This window comes from Patagioenas fasciata, chromosome 8 (genome assembly GCF_037038585.1).
Source record: "Patagioenas fasciata isolate bPatFas1 chromosome 8, bPatFas1.hap1, whole genome shotgun sequence".
In the NCBI taxonomy this organism is placed as follows: Eukaryota; Metazoa; Chordata; class Aves; order Columbiformes; family Columbidae; genus Patagioenas; species Patagioenas fasciata.
Window position 1 is genome coordinate 32,474,598 of NC_092527.1, and position 23,538 is coordinate 32,498,135.

Consider the following 23,538-nt stretch of genomic DNA (forward strand, 5'->3'; position numbering starts at 1 on the left):
CAGGTAAACCAGAGATTCAGTTTTCCTGTCTCTCATAAAGAAGCTATAGATGAAGTTGTCTGATTCTGGTTCCAGTAAGGAAGCTGGTTTGCCGTCCTGGCCAAATCAGGCTGCAGTGCTGGTTGCGAAAAGAATTGTAGCTGGATTTTTTTAGTAATTTGTTTGAATATATATGGAGCAGGATGAGAACTCAGGAGGAGTGACTGGCTGCAAATAAAAGCAGGAAAAAATACATGTGAAGTTTGCTGCATGAATTGTGAAGACAGCTTCTTTCTCTTCTTCAGGGAAGAAAACACTGATCTGTTTTATGTGTATGTCATAAAAATGGAGATGGATATAGCAAACTCATTTAAAATAACTTATTTGATTGTTATAGAAATAGAGAAATTCTTGTAGCAGATCCAACCACAATTCTGTCTGTCTGCCAGTGTCTCATTTATTAGGGTATTATAGAAAGCAAGACTATAAAGCTCTTTTTTGTGGAATATGGAGATAATCTTCTTCCAGCCCCTACCCTGTAGATGGTTGTTTATGCCTAAAGATTTTCAGGCTCGTGTTCCATTCAGACATCAGGATGTGTCATTTGTTCAGTAGTCTTCTCTGAGTGGGGATGCTCTAATATCTGGAGATCTCTGTCCTTTTTTTTTTCTATTTTCTAATTCTGCTGTTTAAATATTCAAATTGATCCGTCACATCCCTGCTTGGCTTGCATTTGATGCATCTGACATTTCAGGATGTTTTCCAAATGACGTACTGATGGGTTTTGTTACAGTAATCCAGAAGCTCTGGAGATAGGAACAGAATCCAAATTTTTTTGTGCTTGCTGTAATAAAAAGAGATTTTAAAAAGCATTAAAAGATATCAGAGTCCAGAGATGATGCTAGGCAATTTATATGAAAAGATTGACCTCTGAATTAGAAAGTCATGCCTAAACAATCCCTAAGGAGAGTGCTAGAGAGCAAAATTTCCTGAAAAGCTACACCACAGGACTTACAGCACGGGACTTATATCAGATATATTATTGCCTTTGACTCAGTGATTTTGTTCCACGTGTGCCATCTGCTCAGTTAAAAGTTCTTCTCAGCTGCATTACTTGATCTTTGCTTCCCAACCGCCCCATGATGCAAGAGATCTGAATGATTTGTTTGTTTATTTATTCATTTTTTCCTTACCCCCACTAGTACCCAAAGATGAGCCTTTCTAGTCCCACCAGCCCCTGGAAGCATCACATTACCTTAGCAGAGGGTGGCAGGAGGTTGGGAGACCTTGCATGTGCCTGCAAGGTGCGTATTGAGACCAGCACTTCCTTCCTCTGTGAAAACAATGGAGAGGCTCCCAGCTGAATTTTAACCAGTTGAGAGCCTTCGCTGTCTCTCTCTCAAGTGGATTTACTTTTAAAAGTAATGTTATTTTTTAGTTGCTTTTAATTAAGGTGGCAAAAACACTGGAAAAGGCACATTATAGCAAAAGTTAACTGATTTATACTGAATGGCAGGTCTTTCCTTGGGGGGAAAAGAACTAGTCACTGGTTAGTTTAGTTTGGTTGTTTTGTTTTGTTTTTTGTTTTCCTTCTCTTTTTTTTCTATCTTTTCTTTTTTTCCCCAGCTCAGCAGACAGATGAAGCAAAGGCATGCCATAGGGATGAGATTTGCCAGATTGCCTGGAATGCTGTCGTTTTTGGGCAAGTTCTTTCCCTGAGTGTGAAGCGAAACAGGAGTATCTGATGACAGATCAAAATGCAAGATAGGGGAAAAAAATCGAGCTGAGACAGTGAATCTTTTCCCCCTCCGTGGAGATCAACAAGTGTGCAGTCTGAATGCTAGGTAGCATTTTCTAAAATCAAATTGCCTGCGTTACTCACCTCGCTTCCCTTCGCCTTTGGCCTGCTCTGTCTCGGTGGAAAAAATGCACGTCTATCTGCTGACACAGTGCAGTTGGCCACCCCTGCCCGTCCTGCCCGCTGTGGCGGCAGCTGCAGGCAGGGAGGAACCTGCAGCCTTCAGTCAGCAGCCATATGCAGGCAGCGGTGAGGATTAACTCTGCTCCTGGCCCGAAAGGTCCCAAAGCGGTTCCCAGGCTGAGCTCACCATATGTGTTTCACGTGATTGTCCTGAGGGTGACACGAAATGGAGAGTTCAGATTCGAGTGAAAGTCGGTTTGTGTTTCTTCATCCCGTTTAATGCAATGCAGATGCAGAGGAGAACGTGAGGACGTCTGTGCCGGGTGGGGGGAGATGTGACAGGCTGTAGAAAAGCCCCGTAGGTTTTACTAATGCCTTCTCCTTCCCCTGATTTTTCTGCTGTTTCCTGATGGGAGTTGCATGTGTGAAGGAACACCCTTGAACCACCTGTTAGGCGCCTTTCCCCTTTCAGTCACAGTCTTTGCCATCTCTTTAAGATATGGGGCTTTTTATTTGGAGAAAAGGTGGAAACTTGAACAGTAATTTTCTCCTTTGGAGAGGTGGGGAGAGTGGTCTGACATGGCATGGGAAGGAAGAAAGAAGGCAAGAAAGAAATTAGAAAACAGGGATAGAGACCCCTTCAAGCTCCACTTTGAGCGTGCGAAATATTGCAGAATTATAGCTTTTTTTTTTTTAAGTGAAATGCGCATATTCACAGGCCAATTTAATTTGTGGTTTGCCTTACTGCAAAGTGATTTTGGAAACTGCATCTTCCATGGAAGGATCATGTCACACATACAGAATACCGCTGCTACTGTGAAAGGTTTCCAGACTAATGCTGTTAATTGCAAAAAGAAGGTTTAACAAGCTCTTGCTGTGTCCCAGGAGGGTAGTAAAGTGGCCAGCTAAACACTGTGAGTTTTCTGATGGGCTGAAGGGGCTAAAGTAACCTAGGCAAAAATAGGAATATTTGGCTTATGTTTATCTTTGGATGTGGTAGAACAGCTCATTTATTTAATAGATGTATATACTGTGATATGTTAGAAGTGGGAACAGGAAAATGGAAATTTTTTTTGTGTTTATGTTAATTTTTGGATAATGTGAAATATAGGGAAGATCAATAATTTTTCCACTCAGATGTAAAGCATAAAATATTCTGGTTTAGGAAGGTGCAAAACTTTGATTTTATAAGGCTGGATCAGCAATGAGAAGACACGTGCCAAGACAACTCATCAAATGCTGTATTAAGGATGTGCAGGTTTTGCATTGCTCCTTCCCCTGGTTCTGTAGCCCCAGCAGAGCCTGTGATGCAGGTCAGTGCTCGTGTGTTTTTGGAGCAGTGGATTAGTGCTGGGTGATGAATTTCCTTTCTGTTGTCTGTCTCTAAGCTGGCAGATAACTGACTTGAGCAGTAATATTAGCCCAAATAACATCAGTGTTTTTCCTCAACACCTCAACTGTCCTTAGGAGGCAGCCAGTCTGAACATGGGCAAATTGCTCAGGGGCTAAAATATGACGTATTTGAGTGCGTGTTTTAAGAAATTGTTAAAACTTTAGCTGGATAATGCTTGTTGCCTTCCAGAGCAAAGACTTGCTTTGTAAAAGTCAGTGCCTCTTGGTCTTCGTTAGCGTGCCGTGATTTTTCCACTTCTTGCCAGATTAGACTGTGACCCTCTCCCTGGTGGGATCCCATGGCGTTACACTGTGCAGAAACAGGATTTTGGTGCTGATACGCAAAGAGACCGAGAACATATGGCATAAACATCAACCGATATTGTTTGCCATCCACACTTGCTGAGTGTAACGCAACAAGACCAGCTCCCGCAGCCACGTGATCCGCCTTCCAGTCCTCCATTGGGGTGGGGTGGGACTTTTTTTTTTCCATTCCTAAAGTTGTGACTTTCTGAAAGGAAGCTTGTAAATAGCTGGGGCGCAGAGAGCAGGTAGAATGTCAGTGGGATGTTACCGGGCGGCATGTGCGCAACGCTGACATCGGCTCCTGGCCGCGCTCCCTCCGCACCGGCTCCCCGTTCCCGGCTGCCCTATATGTTGCAAGAAGGTAGGATCGCGTCGTGCCACCCGCGTCCTCCCGCCATCGCCCCAAATCGCCTGGCTCCCCCAGCTCTAGCAAGGAAGGACGCTAATCTGCCTCGTGGAATATCATAGCGATCTTTAAAATTTAATTTTAAAGTCCAGCTCTTTGCGTAGCGAGGTGAAAGGCAGGCATGCGCAGCTCTAGCGGTAACAGCTAACTGGGATTTCAGATCAACGATATGATCTGGTTTGTGCAGTAGCTTCTTATAGTGCTTAGCTTTTTTGTAATACCGGGGCTTTTATACTTTAAAAGACATTCCATACTGAATTGAATCCCATTGATTTGCCATGGTTAACCACCCTGTAATAACCCTCCCAGTGTATGAGTAGACACGAAGCAGAATTATATTAATGTCATTTGCAACCAGTGGGCGCAGAATTATTTGCAAAATGTGAAAGAAGTCAAAGTACCTACATGTTTCAAAGATGGCTGAATTTGAAAATGCTTTCATTAGTCTGTGAAGAAAGAAAGAAAGGGAGAGAGAGAGAAAGAAAGAGAATCAGAGCAACATTATTAATAACTGGGGTTTTCAGTTGTTTGTTTTGTTTTTTGTTTTGTTTTATAGCTGGTACTTTATAGTTCAAGACAGCTTTTTATTTTCAGAGGTAAAGCCTGGGAAATAAATAAGATAATTTTAAAGAAAATAACATTTTTTTTAAACTAATAACACTCAACTTTCTTAGACATCTTTTCACACAGAAAATTGAATCTGAGTCCCCGAGTGTTTTGAGAGTGAAAGATCCATCAGTAACACAAGGTGAAACATCTACTATGCAGGCCACTGGAATGAATTAAAACCTCTTTGCCCTTAGATGTATAAGCTGCTTAGTCGTACAGACAACAGCTACTGAGCAGAGCCATGTGCATTGTAGTAAAAATGGACAAAACCAGCAAGCAAAAGTTAAGGGTCAATAACACACCGCTTAACCAAAAAGTCGTGGCGGCTGCCTGCATTGACAGTTTTGTCAGCAGGGCTGGGCAAGTGCCCAGCTGAGTGTTGTGGACGAGTTAATATCTTCACACTTTTCCCTTCCTCACAGCTGCCACACGCAGTGCTCTGAAACCTGATAATTTTTCATCAAAAACTGATTCTTATTTTCTGACTTAGTACACTAATCAATTTTACCATGCAGAGCTTGGAGCATATTAACTGTCAGTTACTCCTAATTAATACTGAAGGCAGACAAAAAGGGAGAATAAAATAATTGATGTTATTTAATATAAAATGCCTCTACCAATTTTATTTCCTTTGTGCAAAACTCTTTTGGTCCCTGTTCAAGATTTAAGCACCGTCCTGTTTTATGTTTTGTTTCACAAGGTTGATTGAATGGCAGTTTATTATTCAAGACAATAAATTAGACTTTTCAAAGCCAAAGAGTTCCAGCAGTCTGGCACAGGCTGTTTTCTGCCAGAAGGAACATGCTCAGGTCTGATTCATCCCAACTGCTTCCCTTTAACCTAAGGAAAATAAATAAAACCTCCTATATATCTTTCAAGATTCACATTAAAATTTCTTTAGCATAGAAACTGGGATGCATTACAGAAAAAGTGAGCAACATTCATTGCAAAATAGATAATGAAAGCTCCTAGGCCACAATATGCCATGTATTACTTCCATATAACAGTATGAATATTATGGCTTAATATTAAAGGCTGATTTCAAAGAGATCATGAAAAGAGAGCAGTATTCTTTGATGTTTTATGTTTAAATTAAATATAACCAAAAAGGGATACAGGAGCCTTGCTCTGCTCCACTGAAATAAGGAAAGGCTTTGCAGCACACTTTAGTAACAGCTGAATTAGATCTGAGCTTTGTAAGATTCATGTGTAATTTATGTATACCAGTAATGTGTGTGGGTATGTAAACAGTGGGAATTTGTACTATTTATGTCCTTTTAAGATATACATAAAAAGAAAACTGAAAAATAGGCCTAAGTTATGTAATACATATATATATATATATATATATATATCTATCTTATGAAATCCACAGAGGTTCTCTTTTTCTAATCAGAAAACTGATTTAAAAATAAGTGAATATTTCTTTCTTGATTTATCACTTTAAATTTCTTAGTTTTAAATATTAGTAGTAAAGAGAAACTAAATCATACCAACCGCTTCAGATCAGAGCTATTCCAGTATTTCTCCTCGAGTACTCCTGCGCTGTGGTGGTTTGTAACACATTTAAACAAGCTTTTAGAGGAGGTGGTGTCACTAGATTAATTATGAAATGATTGTCATGCTCCTGGGTGACTTTTGATCCCAAGCTGTTGCTTTTCGGCTGACCTAGGGTGCAAACAGAAGAGCTCAGGTTTGTGTGTGATTTCTGTAGCCTGTGCTATGTCCATTACAAATGCTGGTGTTCTCTTAGAGAATTTCCTAGTACGCTTTTTCATTAAACTTTTCAAATAAATCATTGAGACTAATATTTAAAAATAAAAGGATAAAAAAGGGGAATTTAATATTTTTGTGGGGTTTTCTCCATTAATGACAATCCTTTCATTGAGCACAAATAAGCTACTTAGAAATAAAAATCCTTCTTAGTGCTTTAACCTTTTCACAGTTGTAGATTTTTCTTTCTGTCTACAAACTGAAGATATTACCTTTGTAAAAAGGCTTTTATATTGTGTAATATTACTGTGAAATAGAAATTATTTATTCAAATGTGGAATTATCTTCCTACCACATTATGCTTCCTACTTTCAACACAAATGAAAACGGCTGTGCCTCCAGGCAGTGCGAGATATTGATACACTCAAACTTATTATTTTTGTAGTGGTTAACAATACCATGCGGAAAACACATTAGCAGAAGGTGTAGTGAGATATTACTGTAATAGCTTTTCTATTAAGTACTATATGCCAAGGATTATTTTTCAGTTGGGTATTTGCTTATGTACTCATATAAAAAGCCTTTGAAGGATTTCTGATTTTTTTTTTTTTAAGGCTGCCTTTTTTTTTTTTTTTTTGAAGTTATAATAAGCTTTCCAGATAATTTCTCCCCAGATTTCTTCTGTTTTCAAGGGGAGGCTGTGAGCAGTGAGCTGTGCGGCAGAGCAGCAGATGTGGTCCCTGAAGTCGGGGTGCATTTGCGAGAGCCGCTCGCCCTGTTCCCGCTGGGGTTACCTACCTGTGCCAATGCTACTCCCTGTCCTTTCGCTCACCCTATGGACTTACATTACTGTTCACAGCACCTTTTTCGCTGCTCCCCCCCTCTCAAAAGGCTTCCTGTGCCGCTCAGTCTGCCGGCGAGTCCTCGAGAGCAGGAGGGGGCTCGGGGCACAGCCGCACAGCTCCCGGCACAATCGTCTGTGAGGGGTGCACGGCTGTCGACGCGGTGAGATTATTGGGAAGCCCCAACACCTTGTCTTACAGGAGTTCTGCTGGGATGCTGGTGGGTAGGGATAGTCTGGCCTGGGGACAGGGACCACACACAGTAAGGGGTATTTAAAGCCTAGATGACAAAAGCTGTTGCAGGGAGGCGCTGGGGAGGCAGGCGCGTGTAGCAGGGCACTTGCAGGCCGTCATGGCTTGCCCTGAGAGCTCCATAAACTGTGACATGAATTCTCTTTGCAACGTGTTACGGTGGGGACTGATCTGGTGCTATAGTTACTTTTGACATTTTTAGCATACATTTAAAATATATTTTTTAAAATACATTTTTTTTAACTTCAGCAAATAATGAACTATGTCTCCTTGGGAAGCAGTTGCAGATAGATGGTTGCAGTACAGCCAAAGGAGTTTGTATGGCTCCCTGTTGAGGTTTAAAATGTAGACCTGTGTTCCTGTGCATGCACTAATCCTCACAGGCATCTTTGACATACTGTGGCACATCATCAAAACAAAAGAACATTTAAGTGTCATGGAAGAAAATGATAGGTTTTCCAACTTCTGAAAATCATTACCTATAACCTTGCCTTTAGGTGGTACATTCACTAGGCTACGTCACTTACTTGAAAGGAGTTGAACTTTGCCTAATTAGATATTTATGGTGAGATGCATTGCATAAAGGAAAGCAGAAATAAGTCCAGTATACAATCTGGAGTTCAACACAATACGAGAAACATATTTCTAGGGTCAAATGTACTGAATAAAAGGGGGAGGAATTGTGAAGGCCAGTCCACGCTTTGGTGATACCTCGTTTTGTTCTTGCACTTTAAGTGCAAACGTTACTGTGAAGAAACAAGAATATACAGTTGATTTTAAACAACAATCCAAAACAATTCTCCCAGAACTATAGAGCAAGAATTGTTAATAAGGAATGAGTCTCACCAGAGATGATCCACCCTTTTGTTCTTGCAACTGCAAATAGGACAGTTGCCTTTTTTGTTTTGTTTTGTTTTAGCAGAAGTGACTGTCAGGGTGTGGTCTCTTCAGCAAGCAAAGCAGAGCTGCGAGGTGGATAAGATGTCCTTGAATTACTGGTGTTTGGAGAGGAAATGGAAAAGCGCATCACTGTTCCCTTCTTGGGAACAGTCTTTACTCTATTTGAGACTTTCATTGATGACTTGGGTGAACAAAGCATCCATTAAATCTGCAGCTAGTGCCAAGAGGAGAGGATTTACAACTGCTCTGGAGGCAGCATGGGAATCCAGAGTAATCCTGACAAACTGGATCTGACATAACCTGGATGCAGTATTGATGAGGACAATATGAAATGGTGATACGATAAATCCATTGGACAGTCAAAAGGAGAAAGGATTGAGCTGGCCTTCCCTATGCGGGAAGTCAGACCTGCTGACCTCCAGAGATCTCTCCCAGCCAACATCTCTGGGCTCTCCAGGACAGGGGCTGGGTGTAACAGGGACCTCAGGGCTGTGCTGTTATGAAGAAAAGCAATCATACTGGGCATTGTGAACAAATGCAACAGCAAAATGTGCAGAGAAAGGAACTGGGATGGTTGTAGAGAAGATCGATAGCAGCTGCAGGAAGGTAAGAGGAGCCTTTCTTGGTGTGCATGGGAAGAGTGCTTGGTGCTGTCAGCAGAGAGTCACCATGGGCTTTAAGAGGAGCTTTGCAAGACTAAGGGGATTTGAGCAATTAATTCTTCCTAGAGGTCATGAAATCTCCACCATAGAAGGTTCTTAAGAGCAGATTAAATAAACATATCATGAGTGGTTGAATTCAGGTTGATCTTGCCTCAGGAACTGCTCTCACCATCATCTTAAGATCACTTCCAATTTTATCCCTGTGATCACAGCCATTACGCAAGATACAGCCACTGTGTCTGCCTCTTCATCTTGTCCCTTTCCCAGTGGAAATTCTGACTCTCTGCATGTAACCAAAGACAGAGAACATTTGGGCTGAAAGTTTCATTTGAGCGAAAAGGATTCTCAGTAACAGGCAGGCACTTAACTCCCATCAACTTTGTAAACCTTGAGTTTAGCGGCTCTGTGATAACATCTTACATTTCATCTTCCAGCTAACTGTTAGGTTGGATGATTGTCCAGATAATGGAGTTTACCATTGCCAAACATACGCAAAACTCACTTGGCAGAGCACACATATACATTGGCTGAAGTTTTATTTTATGCCCTCAATAGTATAATGGAGGGATTTAAAAATCGTTATTTGGGATAAGAAGGGTTTTACTTGCAGCTTATAAGCATATTAAAGTAGCTTAAGGTTTTTAGTGCTCCCCGTCATTAGCTGAACTTACTGTGAAAAATGATCTGTTTTTTTAATTATTTCCAAACAGAAGTCAGCAAAAAAAGTTCAGCAACAGATGATTTCAGAGCTTAAATTATAAAGGTGAAGGGGTTTTCTCCTTTCAGCAGACTTTCCAAGTTTGCTGATCAAGAAGGTCATTTTACTAAAATTCAAAGAAAATACTTCTTGTGGAGCTGAAGAGAAAGTAAACAGCCATCTAGTATCAGCCAGATGCAGAGTATAGGAAAAAGTTCCTGTGTCCATTTTTTTAACCAATGCTCCGGTGTTTATTGACGTGAGTGCTGGGTTTATTCAACAAGCAAAAATGAACATAAACCCTGTATTCTTAATGGGGTCAGCGAAACAGCATAACATATCATTATAAAGAATAGTTATTTTAATAATTAATGTATGTTGTTGGGATTGCTGAACTTTGTCTATCATTCTAGCTGTGTTTGAAATACAGCTTTGCAGTTCCCTTGAATTCAAGAGGCTGAATTCTGTCCTTACGTAAAAACACGCGATCTCACTGAAGTACTGTCAAATGGTGCGTTTTTATTTGAAGACCAAGTTTACCCCAATATCTTATTTATTTCATCTGTATAACAATTATTTGTTTATTTTTAAGTTTTTTTTAATTTGATATTTTAGTATGGCAGCAATTGTTTTGGATGCATTTAAAGGAGGCAGCCGCATGTGTTTTGAATAAATAATACATTACAGGGCAGGGATGTTCACACTTCTGCATAACAGAATGTAATTGATTTTGTGCTTGGATAATTAGGAAACATATCTCTCTGATATATTCAGGAGTCCTGAATTAAAAACAAAGTGTGCTAATTGTTAGAAAAATGCATTCAGAAACAGCTTGAATGGATGAAAAAACAGCAAGCTATTGCAAATATGGTCTCAAATCTAATACTGAGCTACTGCAGAGTAGTCATATATCTAGGATACTTGTGCACCTCAATATCTTCGACCATTTTGATTCTGAAATCCACATAGTAATATGGACAGACTGGGAAAAAGTGCACATTTTGGAACAAAAAATATTGAAAATATATCTTTCAAAGATTTTGACAGGTAGATGTAATTATATGTAAAAGCAAACATGTCATAGGGTGGAGTGCAAAAATTTTAGAAAATGTGTGAGATTCAAGGAAAATGGAAGAAAACAAAATCTGAACTGCTATGAATTAGTCTTTTTTAAAAAAAAAAAAAGTACTCAAATTCATACCCTATGCAGCATTTCAAAAATTTGTGAGTATAAATACTTCCTAAGTAAATAGTTGCAGCTAAGATCATAACTTTACTAGTTTGTATTTTTAAAGTTATTTCCTAATTTTTAAAGGTGCTGGTCAGTACTTTAAAATCCTTAATATTGTCATTTGAAAATCAAGCTCCAAGTTGTTGGTCTGTTCTAATAAACATGTTTTGTGTTCAGCCTTTTCATCACTCTTGTAGACAGGATTACTCAAATAATCCAGCCATCTAGATACTTCACCTCCGACACTGTGTGCCACTCGCTGTTCCTGGATGCTAAAAGCATAATAAGGATGACGGGGTAGCAGATGGGCGGAATTGATTTATAGCAATATAGCCTTGCCAGTGCTTGCAACTTCATTGTGACTATTGCAGTAGCTGATGCACATCTTCAACTCCTATTTTCTGGAGCTGTGTGAAAACTCTCCTGGTTAATGGGTTTCTTCACGAAAACTGTATGGCAACACTCCTGCCTGTCATTGTTTTGGTAAAAAAAGACCATTTCTGCTTTCCTAGTTGTGCAAACAGACTGCTGGTGTAGTCCAGCTGTATAGCTAATGTTAAATAAATAAGTGAGGAGGGCAACTTCTGTTTACTTTTTACATCGCTGACCTTATAATTGGGAATGTTTTGCGCGGCACAGAGCTAACTTGGGCTGATGCAGGCTAATTCCCTGGGTGCTCAATGGGGAATGAGAGCTTCATTCAGCTGCTTTGAATCATCTTGCAGCAGAGACCCCCCACGAGCAGGCGGGGGCTGCACCTTGGTAACTTGAGGACGAGCTGGAGTGGGAGGTGTGTGTGTAGGAGTGGTGAACGGCCCCCACAAAATGCCTTAGCTGAGTGCTGTCTCCATGTTTGCAGTTTTCAATAGTTTAGTAAATCTGTAGCAGGGTTATTTGTAAACTTATGCTGTCAAGTACATAAATATTATGATTGTAGAACAGAAAGAGGGAAAGAAATTTTCAAACCTGTGCTTGCCAGTCCCATGTGTCTCTTATGTCTTGTATTTCATAGCAGAAAAGAAATCCTCAAATTTGGGTGTTACGCTAAAAGGTGCTTTATACACAGCTCTTCTCCCAGTCCCCCATCTGTGTATCTGCTTTTCCCACTGACCCATGAACATGCCCTTCCTTCTTTGCCTTGATTAGATGATAAAATATTCCATTTCTGCTGTGGGAGAATAGAGCATGCAACCTGAAACACCCTGAAATCTGGAAATTCTTAACAGACATCTGGATTTTGAAGCTGTGGCTGTTCCCAAACCTATTGATGCATGGGAGCGACCCTCCTCACTAATTCTATGCCCCCATGAGTGGCTTGGGAGCTGCAGCTTCTCCTTATGGCATTCATTTTTCTGCAGGTAAGGTGGCTCCCCAGTTCTCCCAGCTGCTGACCTGCAGTTTCTTAGAGGCAGTGCTCCAAAGTTGGTCAAAACATGAGGACGCTGAGGGAGCTTCAGGGCTTGTGGTGTCAGATGAGCTGGTTTCACTGGAAAGAGGGAGCCCATGCCCGCGTCCAGCAGGTAGCTGCCAGGGTAGGGAAGCAGCTGCAGCTGTCGGGATGTGCGCGCTGCTGCGTAGGCTTGCAGCACGGTGGAATTACATTGGTGGGAACAGGAGTCATCTGTGCCTCCTGAGCCTGAAAACGTCATATGCTGGCTTCTGGCTTTTCTTTTTATTTTAGGACCACCAGGCAGTTCCTATTTGCATGCTCTATAAAACTTTTAAAGAGCTTTACAGCTTACTTACCATAAAAAAAAAAAAAAAAAAGGTATAACCAGCTATAGAATGAAACATTTGTCAGGAGCATGACAAGTCGCATGCAGCACATCGTAAGCCAGGACACTCTAGATGCTGGTGGCACAATACAGCCTGGGCACTGGGGCGTGCCATGTCCCTTGACAGTCATGACAGTGCGTACACCAGCGTGTGATCCTCTGCTTGCCATGATCCACACACAGCACAGGTCTCCTTGGCAAATTTTCTGGATCCCCAGGATTTCACAGACCGTGGTTTCTGAGTTGTTTTCATTGTACTTGTGCCCTGACTCTCATCTGTAGTCAAATTAATAGCAAACTGCACTGTAAGTGCAAGTCAGAGAGAAAATGATAGAAACCACACAGGAAAACAAAAGGCATCTCAGTTCCAAAGTGCTGGTGTCAGCTTGTGCTAGCAGGGATCTCGTCATTACATAATGATGCACTTATCCAAACAGCGTTTTGTATTTTGGGAGACAGATGTGCCTTGCAGTTGCTAGTGGAAGTTAAACGTTAAATATGAAACCCATTCATTTTCTCTTAGTCATACTTTGGATTTAAGCAGATGTTTTCCTAATTTGTGGTTTTCAAATGTAGCATGCTGACAAGACATATATCATTAACTACAGCTTCATCCATGCAGTTGAGCAAATTGGCCAATTATTAACAGTGAGGTTTGCATGGCGGTTGATGCATAACTCCTGCTGCTTTGAAAGGCCTAAAAATTGAAACCAAATACATTTTTACAATATAAATTAATTGAGCTTTGGACCACATCCCTGTTATTTGAGTGCTCTCTGCTCTCATTTTCGGAATGAACAGCCATTTGTAATGTGCTGAGTAGCTGCGCCGTCTGTGAGCAGAGGCTCCTGGTGGTGGAAAAAGCGATGGCTGACATTTTTCTGGTGTGGGCATGAAAATGGCTGATAGTATCCAAGTGTAGGCAGCAGGGCATACAGAGAGACAGTGCTCATGGGATACTGTACGTACATGTGGACCAGGCTGGCTCTGCCACAGATGGTGCAGGAGGCATCCCATAAAGGTGCAGGGGGAACAAGAACAGTAGAGTGGATGCAGCTGCCTGGAAGCTACTGCTGTCTAATAGTTTCCATTATAACATTTCACTTGCTTGTAACTTAGCTAGACTTTACCCATTTTTCATTTCTTTTTTCTTGGTTTGTGTTTTCAGGGTTTGACAGGGCGAGGGAAGGAAGCGTTGGTAGTAGTGCTGGGAATGGGGGAGGTGTCCCAAAGGTGCTTCCCAAAGCCAGGAACCACCATATGCCTGAAAATATCATCTCCTGTTTTCCCAGCTCTGGAATTCAAGCAGGCTATCTATTCATCATTTATTCAGCCCATGTACAAGACTTGAAGGAGAACATTCAATGCACCTCAGATTTCTAGACAGTATAAAGACCTTGACTTTCACCAGCTGGCACTGCAGAAATTTTGTCTTATGTTCCAGCTGAACTGGGAAAACTCTTTGGAATGGTTTGTTCATAGTTGCTACAGCTTCCGTAAAATCATCTGTTTTTTTTTTTTTCTCCTCTATATTTGCATCTGGACAACAGGGAAACTACAGTTTGTTACAAAAGAGGGTACCATGCAGATTAATTAATTGAGAACTGTAAACAACTAAAATAAATATGTTGTGGTGTATTTAATCTTACTTTATGCAATCAGATGTGCTAGATGTGATGTAACTGTGTGGCTGGCTTTACAATCCCATTTGCTGTCCTTTTCTTTACATCCCCCTGCTCTGTGGGAAAAGGGAGTGATGGTAACATCACAAAATCGGTCAGGGGTGGTGATGTCACAGCAGGGAGGCCAAAGGTTGCATGAATTGCAGAAAAGAGGAAAAACTGTAGATTTGGGGATTGTGTGGGATGGCTTGCATTGCCTCTGTTTCTAGCCTGCACCAAAGGCGTGAGTCCTACGGGTCCTTAAAATGAGCTGAAGGCCTGATCCAGAGGTTGATGAGGGATGCAATGGGGATTTTAAAGAGAGATCTTTGGCATAGTCGTCTCCCTAGTAGTTTTTTGATTGAAAGCGGTGCGGCAGCAGGTGTGGAAAGGAAGATGTGCTGACTGCACTGTCAACCACCACCTTGCTTTCTCTGGGTTTAGATAAGCTACATCTCGTGAAGTGGCCGTGTATCCCACAACAGGCTTTAGTGGGAGCACAGGGTGACATGGGGTGAGTTCAGCTAACCCAGGTCCTGATCCTTTGCAGTGCTGCCAAGCTCCTGGAGAAGAGTCCATTCTCCGTTGGTGCTCCAAGCCCCCTGCTCCCCTCGCCGGCCAGCCTGCAGCTGGCACAGCTCCAGGCGCAGCTCACGCTCCACAGGCTGAAGTTGGCTCAGACTGCCGTCACCAACAACCCGGCTGCTGCCACCGTCCTCAACCAGGTGCTCTCCAAAGTGGCCATGTCCCAGCCACTCTTCAACCAGCTGAGGCACCCCACTGTGATGAACACCCCGCAGGGACACACCGCGGGGCCGCCGCAGGGGCCTGGCTTGGCTGGCGCGACGTTCCCCTCCGGCGGCATCGCTTTTCCCGCACAAAACCCAGCCTTAGCTCCACCGGGGGGCGGCCTGGGGCCTGTCCAGGCCCAGACCCCCAGCACCATCGTCATGAGTCCCTTTGGTGGTGTCATGGCTCCCAACTCCAGCCAGCAACTGGTGGTGGGTCTCAACAAGGCAGGCACCTCCGCCTCCGCAGGGGGATTTTACGAATACAACAAGCAAAACGCCACCAACGCCACCCCTCAGGCATACGCCTCGGAGGGGGACCAGCCCAGCCAGCATGGCTTCCTCGCTGGTGGGGCCCACGCGGGCTCTTCGGCAGCAGGGCCACGCTACGAGGGTCCCTTTGGGGCTCCCACCCAGCTGCAGCACGAGGCGGCAGCCGGCTTTCCCAAGGAGGCCTACGGGGCAGCGCGGGCCTTCCCCAGCGACCCAAACACGGGCTCCCATCCGAAAGGAGATCCTGGCCCTGTCTTGCATGCCAGCGGTGCAAGCAACCAGTGGGAAAATATCCCTAATTTTGCCAGCCAAAACAAGCCTGACCTCGTGCCCGGCGACAGCCTGTGGCCGTCAGCGAGTCAGCAGCAGTATGAAATAAGAAACGAGCTCTACAACCCCGAAGAGCCGACACCTGACACAAAGTTCAGCGCAGCCGCCCCCCCCGCCTTCGGCCGCCTCAACCACAGCCAGCAGAGCTTCGGCAGCCCTCGCATGAGGCAGAAGGAGGAGCGGGGCGGCGGCGTGCCCGACCTGCCTGCCCGCTCCCTGCCACCACACCAGCTGGGCGACCTCCGCGGCGTGGCCCCCCTCCACTTTCCCCACGTCTGCACCCTGTGCGACAAGAAGATCTTCGACCTGAAGGTGAGTTGTTTTAAGGCACCCCCAGGGCACAGTGTGGACCCTTGAATGGGCTGTCTGGTGATCGATCTGGCCACTGGCTCCTGCCACCATTTGCCAAAAGCATCTGTCACCATGGAGGTGCCTCAAGAGAAGCGGAGACAAAGGGCCGTAGTTTGGCTTAGGGTGCTGTACATCTATTTCATGGCAATTGCTGCTTTTGTTCTGCATGTCATCGTGAAAAGCGGCTACATGTGGCATGAGAAATGTGAGGTCTAGGCTGGGGTCGTGGTTCATCTCATGGGCCCAAAGTGAGGGGAGGAGGAGCTCGAAGCTGATCCCTGGCTTCTCAAGGCAGTGTTGTAACCGCACATCTGAAGTTTCATCTGCCTCTCCATTTCTCCTGGCACTTCTGAGCCCAAAGGCTTCCCCCTAACAGACCTGCGGAAACAGATTGCTTAAACAAAACAGTGCATTTTGATTAAATGATTTTAATAATTCCTCTGTTGGGCTCTTCCTTCTTCTAGTAGCTCTAAGGAAAATTTAGGACTCAGGCTCCCCAGTGACTTTGGCCTGGAAGTAAGAAGCTGCTCAGCACGTGTGGTGCAGACCATGGTCCCACTTCTCTGTTCATACTCAGCCAAGGCAGGTCAACCTCATCCTTGAGAAGAAGTTTCCTGGTTGCCCAGAGAACCTGTGTGCTTGGCTGTGTTATGTAGGTTAGGTCTGGAGAAGGCCATTTGCGTGGTCCTCTGAGCCCCACAGTCATTCATGGGCTCTGGCTGGCGTTGTTCTGCCCTCCTGGTGACCTCCGCTCAACAAGTCCTCAGGACCTTTTCCATCGCATCACCTAACTGCAAAAGAGTATGTTTTCATGCTGATGGTGGCCTGACAGAAACATTACAACAGAGTTAGATGGCAAATTAAATAATACCTGATATTCACACATCCTGGGGCTTTGGGATATTAGATTATATTTACTCTTTCATGTTTCCCCTTTACTCTTTGTGCAGCTACTTGCAAAAGGCTTTGCTGCGCTCACTGCAGCTGCAGGGCTGATCTAAAGTAGCCCCCGTCTAGGGCAGGCCGGCCATTTCTTTTTTTCCCCAAACATTTTAAAAGGACAGGGAAAATGTGATTAGTTAAGTTTGTTTGATCTGTCTGTCAGTGTTTAATACACTGCCTCATTTGGATCATACAAGTGTAAATAGATAAATGTACTTCGACAAATTTTGCTGATCTATTGAAGTGAATAAGCGCTGTCCTGGCTGCCCTGTGTGCTGAGCACCTTCTTTATGGACATCGCAGGAGCCGAGGGTGCTCAGGACCTTTCAGGATAAGCTCTTCAGGTTGAACAAAGTAACTGAACTAATAGAAATATACTGGATTTAAAAACTAATACAGAAAATCTCTCATTTTTTAAAGTAACTCATAATTTAACCTACAAATGACAAATCAGTAAATGCATTGGATGAGGGTGAGTTTGACTCCAGCATCATACAGTTTGATCTTCAGCATCTCAGTATTGTTTTCAGAATCAGGTAAACTGAATGGAGAGGCAATCTCGTGTAAATTTGTCTCAGGATTTTTCCTATGCTCATCATCTCTTTTGTTTCAATGTAGGACTGGGATCAGCACATTAAGGGAAGTCTTCACATCCAAAAATGTATGGCTCTTTCAGATAAGTAAGTATTGTTTAGAGAGTCTCTTTCATCTGTATTTCTAACAGAGCATCCCTTACTTCAGTGGCTTTACATTGGGAATTTACTGTATAATAATTGTGCTTTAATATTTATGGCACATTATGCGTGGTCCTAAAGTTCTTTTCTTTCTTTTCCAGCACTGGTATCCGGTGTGTATTAAGCTCAGCAGATGGAACATTGCATTTATCACCAAATAATGCAGCAGTTTTCAATCCATCTAGTATTGAAGGTGAATTGTTTTATCTGCAGTAGTTAAAAACACTCTTTTTTTTTTTTTTTTTTTTTAAACTGAAAGGGAAGTCAGTCTCTGGGGAAAAGTGGGCATTTTTAATGAAATGTGATACAAGTTTCCAAGAAAAACTTTTTAGAGGTTTTGCACAGAAAGGCTGAAAGCCAACACTGTGCCTTTCAAAGCAGGAATTTATTTTTCTTTCAAACAATGACTTGTTTTCACAGTACAACGAAACAGTGTATAATTGGGCTAAGAGACTATGAAATTAATTATTATGCAAATGGCGCATTACTGACTAAGCACACTAGTGCAATTAATATGAATCGAGTTTTTAATGAAATGTGTATAATCCATTATTTAGATTATCCACCGAATGTTGGCTCATCTTTCATCACTACGTCAGCAAGATCCTTTGGCCAGCCAGGTCCTACATTTTCTTCTCCTCTGTCAGGGGTAAGAGTGAGTACCTAAGCAAACTGATCTCTGTGTCAATATTCTTGTGGAAACCACTTCTACTTACTGGAATTAAAACTGTAAAGGCTTCCTTTTAGACAATAATCTGAATATTCAGTTTGTTATTTCAACTTCCCTGAAGCTTTTATGCTTTTGATTTTGGCCAGATCGTAACTTGACTGCATTTTCTTTTTTCCGGTGCTAAAAGTTGTTTGCCTGATAGAGATTTGGGGAGAAGGGCAGATGGTTTTCTGTGTCTCTCATCGACTTTTTCACCCCCAATTTTCTGAGTCTTTTCAACCCAGAAAGGTCAGCTTCAGCTTGGAATGAAGATATGGCAGCCTGCTCTCTGTAGTAATTGCTCTCTGCCTCTCCCATGCTGGAGTCCAGGTAGCAATAGTAGCACAGACAGTGGCTGCACCTACGCTAACCATTACTCACCCGGGAGTCCCAGATCAATTAACTATACTGGACTAATTTTTTTTTTTTTAATGTACTATTTATATCATCTGTTGCCACTGGTATCCTTTCAGCAAGTCGCTTTGGTGTACAGCCTTGCATGATTTAGGTTTATCCACCTCTCCTGCATTCAACACAGATCCCCAGTTATATTGCTCTAATGCACACTTGAATTCCTACCCAATAATCAAAAAATGACAGAAAAAAAGATAACAATAAAAGAGGTTCTTACACTGACAAAGCAGAAAGATTCTAAAAGAAAAAAAAAAGAAAAAGAAAAAAAGGCAAATAGAAGCAAATCATACATAATGGAAACACGAAGTTGTTAGGGTTAAAGCTCAGTATATATTGGAAAGCTACAATTTAAAGCTGGAGACATCAGTGACTCATGTTAGGGCGTTCATGGAATAGCAGCAGTAATCCAGGGGTTCAAGTTTTCACCTTGTTAGCTTTTGTGTGTATATCCCAGTGTGGTCAGACACTCTGGAAAGCCGAGCTGAGCTGCATCCCTGTGTCACATCAGGCATTACTTATAGAAACGTCACCCAGATTTGTTTAATCCAACCAATTTTCTGCTGTGTGGTTTTGCTATGACAGAGGTTATTTAAAGGGGTTTTAGCTTCTACCCGTCACAGACACTATGTGTGTAGGGGAGCAAAGAGCAGAGCCGCTCATGACAGCTGCCTCCAAGGTCAGAGGTGGAGTAGTAGCGGGTGCAGAGGAATGTTCCTTTTCATCATGTCTGTCAACCTCACAACAAACGAAATTACTGCTAATACCAGTATCATTTCTCTTTAGAATCTGTCACTATTAATCATTTGAGCTGCCTGCAGAAGTCCTCCTGAATGACCTGCAGTACTATAAGAGAGAAAAGAAACAATAACACTGATTTTCCTGGACACTGTAAATCCTTTTTTTCTTCAGGATCTCATCGTGTGGACAGGGAGCTATATTAGAGGTGTTAAGATTGAGTTTGCCAGCTGTCATTCATCCGCAACCCAGGTGGCTTGTAATTTATTACACCTTTGCACGGCAGTATTCACTTTCAACATAGCTGCTGCCATTTAACTGAGCAGTGGGAGATTATACTTGACCCTGCATGTAATCATAAACAAAGTGTTCAGATTTCTGGAAGAGCTTGTTCTGTGCTATCCATCTGCAAATAACTATCCCTCTTCAAAAGGCAGATACAGTGGTACAAGTCTTCACTCGGGCATGGAAAGTCATTAGCACTGGAGGGATGGACTGTCATTTTCTTGTTATCTTTAGAAATAATTCATGGGAAGCTCAAGAAAGGGGTAAAGAACTTGAAAAACAAGAAACAAGAACAAAAAAAACAAAACAAAACACACAAACAAACCAACCAACCAACCAAACAAACAAAAAGGTGTAATAAAAAACAACCAAACTGGGTTGGTGAAATAATATGGCCTACGGTATGAGGTGCATTTCACTGCAATGCATCAAATTATTTTCGTAGTAGTTGTACAACTGCATTGATAAACCCCTGTAGACATCGGTTGCAAAGAAAGTTGACTTAGAATCTTATTGAAAATTACATTCAACACTTCACAAACAACAGCTCTTCTAACTTCCCAACTGTGGATATGGAAGGTGTATATTCCTTTTCTGGCCGTGATTTACAGCTCTGTTTAATGAATGGATCCAATTTAACTTCAATCAGCTGACAAGATTATTGCTTGGTACAGCCCATCAACTTCTGTTATGAGTGTGTGACCACTTCTTAAACATAAATTACAGCAGATTTATGGCGTAGCATTTTAATTTAAGCCATTGCCAATTGTGGGGAGGTGGTAACATCTTACAGTCATTTGATTTAATGTACTGCTGAGCACGTGTCTGAACACGCGCTCTGGAGCCTCTGCAGGGAACAGCGAAGTCTTTCTAGTCCAATAGTCTCTTAACTTACCATCTCTTAATAGATCTAACAAAACAAACAGAAGGTACCAGGTGATTTGGAGTGTTGCTACACTGGGTTTGCATTTGCTGTCAGGAAAGTTTCCTTTTCCTCTGCTAGCTGTAGTTGTATTCTTCTGTTGTGTGCTACCTGCTGCCTTGCCAGATGCATGCAGCCATCACTTCCTTTTCTATTCAAATGAAGTTGAGCTGCTTCAGCTTTTTCAGGATCAGGTCTTTATTATTTTTCTGCTAGAGAAAACATCTTATTTCTGGACTTTGGCACTTCTTTGACTTACCTTATGCACCCAGGCAAGCTAAATACCAGATCGCTGTATGATGCAGTGTCTTGCTGCAGTAAAAATACACAAATGGTTAAGTGGTGAAGCCTGGAGGGAAGGTAATGGGATGAAGGTGTAAATAAGATAACATTAGCTCTGTAACTTGTGAACTTGCTGACAAGCCAAACATTTGTGATGGCTCTGGTGAACTTGATCCCACAAGATTACATGATTTGCATCTTCCCTTGAATGGCACAATTTTAACTGAAGGTAGAGTTACTACTTCAATAAAATCCCAACAGCAGAGGTCATAAACAGGGAAGCAGTCTGGGAAGACTTAATCCTATGTAAGCGATGTTTTGTGTGTCATTGGCTGGGGCAAATTATGTTCCTCTCTGAGTGAGTATACCCTGATGCCTCTTTGCACAAGGAGTGTAGAGCCTGCTTTCCATGTCAGAGAGACAGGCAGCTCTTTGGGAACTGCCCCAGCACTCCAAAATAGACTTCCCCCCTTGGGAAGTAATTACCACGCCGGTGGCTGTGTGCCTGTGCCAGCCCAATTTGGAACCTCAGCCTCCTGCGTGTATAGTGGTCACGGTGCCCCCAGGGAAAAGTCCCTCCTACTGTGTGTTGTTGCAATGAGAGGGGAAAGTAGTAGGGTTTACAACCTGAGGCACAGCCATGTGTCTTCTCTCAGGTTAAACGGGGTCACTTTTACCCCTGGCCCAGTGTGTTCGCCAGGGCAGGAGGAGGATTTAAATTCAGCCTTGGCTATCCCCAACACTTCTGTAGTCACCTAAACTGATTTCTAACATCCTTAAATTCAGCAGGGACTGCAGTGAGCATCTGTTTCAGTCCACTAGCACCACATAAATGGGCATTTATGGAACACTTGAAAACACTAATTTCTGGTGCATTGCTTCCAAATTATCTGCTAAGGGCTTTTTACTCAGCAACAGTGCATGACGCCTTTGTGTGCAGGGAAGGCACAGAGCACCCAGTGGGGCAGACAGGCTGGGGAAGGCTGTCTGACTTGGCAGAGGTGATGTAGGGGTTGTACCAGATGGGTACTGGCCCTGCAGGGAGCTTGTCAGGAGGGGCTGGGACCTCCCCATGGCAGGAGCACCCTCTGTCTCCAGACTCTTGCTGGTGTTTGGTACAGTCCAGCAGCCTGTGCCCGTGGCAGCCCAGCCCTCTGCTGTGACATGCCAGGGATTTGAAGCCCTGGAGTCCATAAGGTTTGGGGTGGCAAGTGAGCTTTTGCAGCAGTACTGTTACACCTGTTTGAACGAGGGCATCCCTTCTAGAAATTTTCTCTGGACTTTGTAACATCCAGGGACAGAGACTTCATTGCAAGCTGCACTACAGTTAAATGTTTCCCTTCCTTTCTAAACCAGGATGTTAATATACAAGGTTTTAAAGAAGGATATCTGTCCTTAATAATAGGTATGTAGAACAGAACATATCAGTTTTTTGCAGAAATATGAGGTCTTGCCTAGAGGCTGGAATATCTAAGATAAAAACATTGTTTTGAGTTGTTTCTTTTTCCCCAGTTTCCCCAGAGGAAATCTACACTGGGTCGAGTTGTACACATCTGCAACCTCCCCGAGGGAAGCTGCACAGAGAATGATGTCATTAACCTGGGCCTCCCGTTTGGGAAGGTCACCAACTACATCCTCATGAAATCCACTAATCAGGTACTGTGCATTTGGAGTCACTGGTATTGACATCTATTGACATAAAGACAGTGTCTTTGGGGAACATCTCTTATTTTATAAAAGAAACTAAAATATATGAGGCGTGCTCTTAAAGCAAAAAAAAAAAAATGATGCTCACTAAATGAGATGATGGCATAAATATGACCACTTCCTCATAGTTCTTGTTAAAAAACCCTGGAAATCTCAATGATCAAGTATTTTAAAACTGGTTTGTTTTGTTTAATAATAATAATAATATTTTTTAAAAAGCTAGTAATTTGGCTTCTCAGCCGTTTATGCTAGTTAACCTTTTTCAGGTTTTTTTTAACTCTTTTTTGGGTTCTGTTCTGACTGCTCATGCTCTGATGTTCTGCTTTTGTCTGGATCTCTTGCAATTCTGCAAGACACAGTTGACAATCTCAGGAGCAGTGCATGCTGCAGCACTGCAGTTCTGCATCCTGTCAGCAGCTGACCACGATGTAGAAGCACCAGTGAGGAAGTGCAGGAAAGGTTGTGTTTTCATACATTGAGAAAGATTTGATTCCAGTCATTTAGTTTCTAGCTTATCTAGCTTCTGAAGTGGCATGTGGGCTTGAATAGCTATGTTGAAATTGTTATTTGCACTTTAAAAGAGGCTGAGTGTTATTTTTTCAGCTCCAGGGATGGAAGGGTACCCAGCTCTGTACTGTCAAGACATTTTGCATGAGAATAATCCAAACAAATACTATTGTCCTGCCTTTTCTCTCTTACACTTTGTATTTTTAATTCTGT

The 23,538-nt window shown here is 42.6% G+C and overlaps 1 protein-coding gene across 6 annotated transcripts in view; it reads left to right on the top strand.

Annotated features, from left to right (window-relative positions):
• Positions 1-23,538, top strand: part of RBM20 (RNA binding motif protein 20) — a 104,991-nt gene that overhangs the window by 63,796 nt on the left and 17,657 nt on the right. For all 6 annotated transcript variants that reach the window (XM_071812138.1, XM_065843210.2, XM_065843209.2 and 3 more), the window contains exons 2-6: positions 14,897-16,049; positions 17,649-17,710; positions 17,866-17,957; positions 18,322-18,413; positions 22,624-22,767. In XM_071812138.1, the coding sequence (XP_071668239.1) occupies positions 14,897-16,049; positions 17,649-17,710; positions 17,866-17,957; positions 18,322-18,413; positions 22,624-22,767 (1,543 nt within the window). The remainder of the gene's footprint in view (positions 1-14,896; positions 16,050-17,648; positions 17,711-17,865; positions 17,958-18,321; positions 18,414-22,623; positions 22,768-23,538) is intronic.